Raw genomic sequence first — 3,987 nt, 5'->3', positions numbered from 1 at the left:
TGTGAGACAGGAAGTGAAGCCCTAAATCCATGATGGAGTTCAACCAACACTTAACTAGGGAAGGGCATGAAGCAGAAATGACTCCGTTGATAGGAAAACCATCCAATGGCAGCAGTGCAGAGCAGACAGCCAGTCATGGCAGACTCAGTACCAGAGGTCAAGGGTCAGGTACTAGTCAACATTTGCTTTATGACAGCACGTGACTTTACAAACCTCACCCTGCCCACCAAACGCTTGCCTGCACATACTTCTGAGCCTGTGAATGAACACATAACACACACCCACACACATGCAAATGCACACACACACACACACACACACACACACACACTCAGAGAGAGAGAGAGAGAGAGAGAGAGAGATGCACACGCACAGGCAGCTTGTCAGCAGCTGTGCACATACAAGGACCTGGCTATCCAATTCTCGGGGACAGCTGCAGCTCAAATCCTTTCTTCCACTTCCCTCCCTTAGTTACGCAACCCTTACCCAATTCAGCTTTCACTCACACACCATTTGGATCCAAGACCTTAATCCTGCCTAGTGGGCTGGAACGAACAAGACAGAGCTCATTCCAGCTTCACAAAAGCTGCACTATCCATCTACTGAATGGATTCTTTCTATGTGAGCCAAGAGGAAGACTTAGAAGGATAAGAAATAAAGAAGGTGTTATTGGTCTACCATAATAATCTCCATATGCCAGCAAGGGAGTGACCATTTAAAAGGAGAGACCTAGCTTCAGAGAGCCAGAAAAGAGCTGTGTAGCTGACAGAGGGAGTCCAGAAATGGCAGCAACGAGGGCCCTGCCTGCTGGTTTTGGGGAACTCGAGGTGCTGGCTGTAGGAACAGTCCTACTGATGGAAGGTGAGATATTGGGTGAAGCAAAGACCCAATGGTTCCTACAATCCAGGACAAAACTGTGGAGTGGGCAGAAGACTGGGTATCATATCATCTTGGCTGCCTCTCCTCTGTGTCTGGATCCAGGAGGTCTTCTCATGACACTTCCCATAGGATGTAGTTTGCTGCATAGGAGTCAGGAGAGAAAAGCCAGGCAGAGAGAGAGAGAGAGAGAGAGACTTGGACAGGAGCTATCTGCTTAGGAGATGACTGATGACTTGGTCGAGTCTAGGGTTTTCATATCCCCAAATCCAAGAGAAAAATTTATTCAAATCCCAAGAAATTTTGCTAAGAATCTCATATTCTGAGACCAGGTCTCAGAAGAAGAAGACTCCAGGGACAGACAACTCAGCCATCTGCTCTCTGTGAGACTTGATCAAGTAATTTCATCTCTCTGACCCTAAGAGCCTCGTCATTATAAATGGATATCTGCAGAGGCTAAGTACAATTCTTAGTATAAAATCATTGTCTAAATAGACATACAGGGAATTTAAGTTAATTATTCCTCTACCACCTCTGCCCACATCTGCCACTACTTCTACCTGGTCTATTCCTATCACCAAAGGCACTTCTCCAACAGCAGCAACTTGGGCCCACGAGATACCTGCCTCAAGCTAGACTCACTAAGATGCGCAGTGAGTACAGAAATGGTCCTTCTTGATGCCAGGCTGATGGGGCACAGTCTTCATTCATACCAGGCACAGAAGAGTAATCTTTACATCCTTGCACTTGGTGAGCACTGACAATGTGGAGGAGGTGACAGCCACTAGGACTGTCCTGAAGATCCTGGACACCTCTGAGTGGGTCTCATTTCCTGAGAACCACTGAAACTTACCCTTATTTCTGGCCCTTTCATATGCTGTGAAATTTTAATTTACATCTCTACACTTTCTTTTCCATGCACTGGCCTCCACAGTTTTAAAGGAGAGATCTTTCCCTCTCTACCATTTCTCTCCTTTCTACTGAGAGCAAGATGTTACTGAGGCTGTAACCCAGGGCCCTGTGCAAGCTAGGTAAGTTCTCTGCCACTAGGTTATATCATTAGTCATTTTTACCTTTTAGATTTGAGGTGGGTTAGGTAGGCTGACTTTAGACTTGTAATCCTCCTGCCTCTGCTTCTTGAGTAACTTGGCCACCAGGCCTAACTCTTGCTCTTCAGTTCTGAAACAAGAAGCTAAGGTTAAGAAAGTTCAAGGAAGAGCAAGGGAGTGGCCAAGCTGAAATTTGAGGTCAGCTCTCCTGCTTTAGAATCTCTCCTGCGGTTTCACATTGCCTGGAGTCCTGGGTTACTCTGGGCTCTAAGTTGAATTCTCTTTTCAGGAGGCCATCCCTGACATCCCGCAGCTCTTGAAGAAGGAATTTTAAAATCCTGGAAAGACTGGAGACTGTCCCTAGCTCTGGTACTTCCTAACTGCACTTAGAGCATGCTATCTAGCATCTCTGAGCCATGGGAAGAAGACTGGATGAAAGGATCCCTGCAAAGTGCTCTTTGGGGTACCTGGTACCTGCTTGTTCAGCACTTGTCAGTGACTGACTGTCACAGCATGGGCCTCACTGGACTGTGTAGTCTTCTGCATTTTTCCTGTGAGATGGTCAGTAGGTAGCGGGCAGAGAGAATCACAGGTTTTAGTACCTGGGGATCACCCCACCAGAGCAGCATTTGAAAAGCTGTGCTGAGAGGTCACTGATGTGGAATCTGGAAGGTTACTGGAACTCCATCAACCCTAGACCCTGCTTCTCACACCCACATGGGTCTCACCAGCCTTGATACCAGTCCTCACCCTTCCTTTCAGCGCTCTCTGGCATCAGCCTCAATGGCCTGACCATCTTCTCTTTCTGCAAGACTCCAGATCTGCGGACTCCCAGCAACCTGCTGGTACTGAGCCTGGCCCTGGCAGACACTGGGATCAGCCTGAATGCTCTTGTTGCAGCTGTATCCAGCCTCCTCCGGTACCAGTCTTTTCCCCTTCTCATTCCCCTTCTCCTTCCATGGGCTGTGGGGTTTTTCTTGGATCTTCACTTTGGGTTTATGGGCAAACAGACCAGAGCCTCTCTATATATATATATGGAGATATATGATCATTCATAAAGACTATTTAGTGCACTGGTGGTTCCAAAGTCACTGAGCCTAAAGGGCCTGCATTCATAGATCTTTTTACCCCACTGACCTAACTTCAAGACCCCAGTTCCATAGTGGGAAGACTTTGATAACAGCATCCTCCCTGCATGAGCAAGGCTAATATCCAGGAACTTTCCAGATTCACCTGGGCAGGTGTTGGGGTGGGAAGGATGGAGGGAAGGGTCATTTGCCCATTGTTTCCCACAGGCGCTGGCCACATGGTTCAGAGGGCTGCCAGGTTCATGGTTTCCAGGGATTTGCAACAGCACTGGCCAGCATCTGTGGCAGTGCAGCCATTGCCTGGGGACGTTATCACCACTACTGCACCCGTATGTCTGCCCCTCTGCCCCCACCAACTGTAGGGACACTCTGGGGTATCCGAGGATAAGATAGAGCAGAGTGGTTAGTATTCAATTCCACTCAATGTTTTTCAAGCGAGAGAGTGTGGGTGAGAGGAGGGTCCATGCATATACGATGTAGACGTTCATTTTGGAAAAAGAGGGAGGGTGGACGAGTCTGAAGAGTGCCTGCTTTGAGAAGCTCGTTAGAAAGACCAAGTTTGCCTTTTCTGCAGCCTTGGTGACTCAAGATTTTGAACATTGGTTTTCTCTACAAGATTATTTTTAAAAAACCAATCTCAGAGACTCATTTTGAAAATCAAATGAGATCATGGATATAGAAAATTTCCTGGTAGTCAGGTACAGTTGGGGGACAAATAGTTGTTGTTACCCTTCTCAACTGACTTCCCAGTCTTCTGCAGTGGATTTTTATCAGTGTGAGCCTTTCTCCGTGTGAGAAACTGCCTTGCTCTTATTCTGAGTGACCATATGTTAGCTTTTTTTGTCAACATGGCCTTGGGGACACCTCTTTCACTGCTTTCATCTTAGCACCTGTTCCAAATATCCCCAGGATCTCTCTCTCTCTCTCTCTCTCTCTCACACACACACACACACACACACACACACACACACACA

General features: G+C 47.3%; 1 protein-coding gene across 5 annotated transcripts in view; it reads left to right on the top strand.

Annotated features, from left to right (window-relative positions):
* Nucleotides 1-695: 695 nt before the first annotated feature.
* Nucleotides 696-3,987, top strand: part of Rgr (retinal G protein coupled receptor) — a 13,881-nt gene continuing 10,589 nt past the window's right edge. Inside the window, exons 1-3 of one of the 5 annotated variants that reach the window (XM_021182336.1) lie at nt 696-861; nt 2,688-2,844; nt 3,221-3,342. In XM_021182336.1, coding sequence (XP_021037995.1) covers nt 783-861; nt 2,688-2,844; nt 3,221-3,342 — 358 coding nt within the window. In that variant the 5' untranslated portion in view covers nt 696-782. Of the gene's footprint in view, nt 862-2,687; nt 2,845-3,208; nt 3,343-3,987 lie in introns of all 5 variants that reach the window. The other 4 variants (XM_021182337.1, XM_021182335.1, XM_021182339.1 and 1 more) reach the window with 4 other exon arrangements.

Source organism: Mus caroli, chromosome 14, assembly GCF_900094665.2.
Source record: "Mus caroli chromosome 14, CAROLI_EIJ_v1.1, whole genome shotgun sequence".
Taxonomy (NCBI): Eukaryota; Metazoa; Chordata; class Mammalia; order Rodentia; family Muridae; genus Mus; species Mus caroli.
The sequence above is the reverse complement of the archived record's forward strand: the minus strand, read 5'-3'. Positions and strand labels throughout refer to the sequence as shown.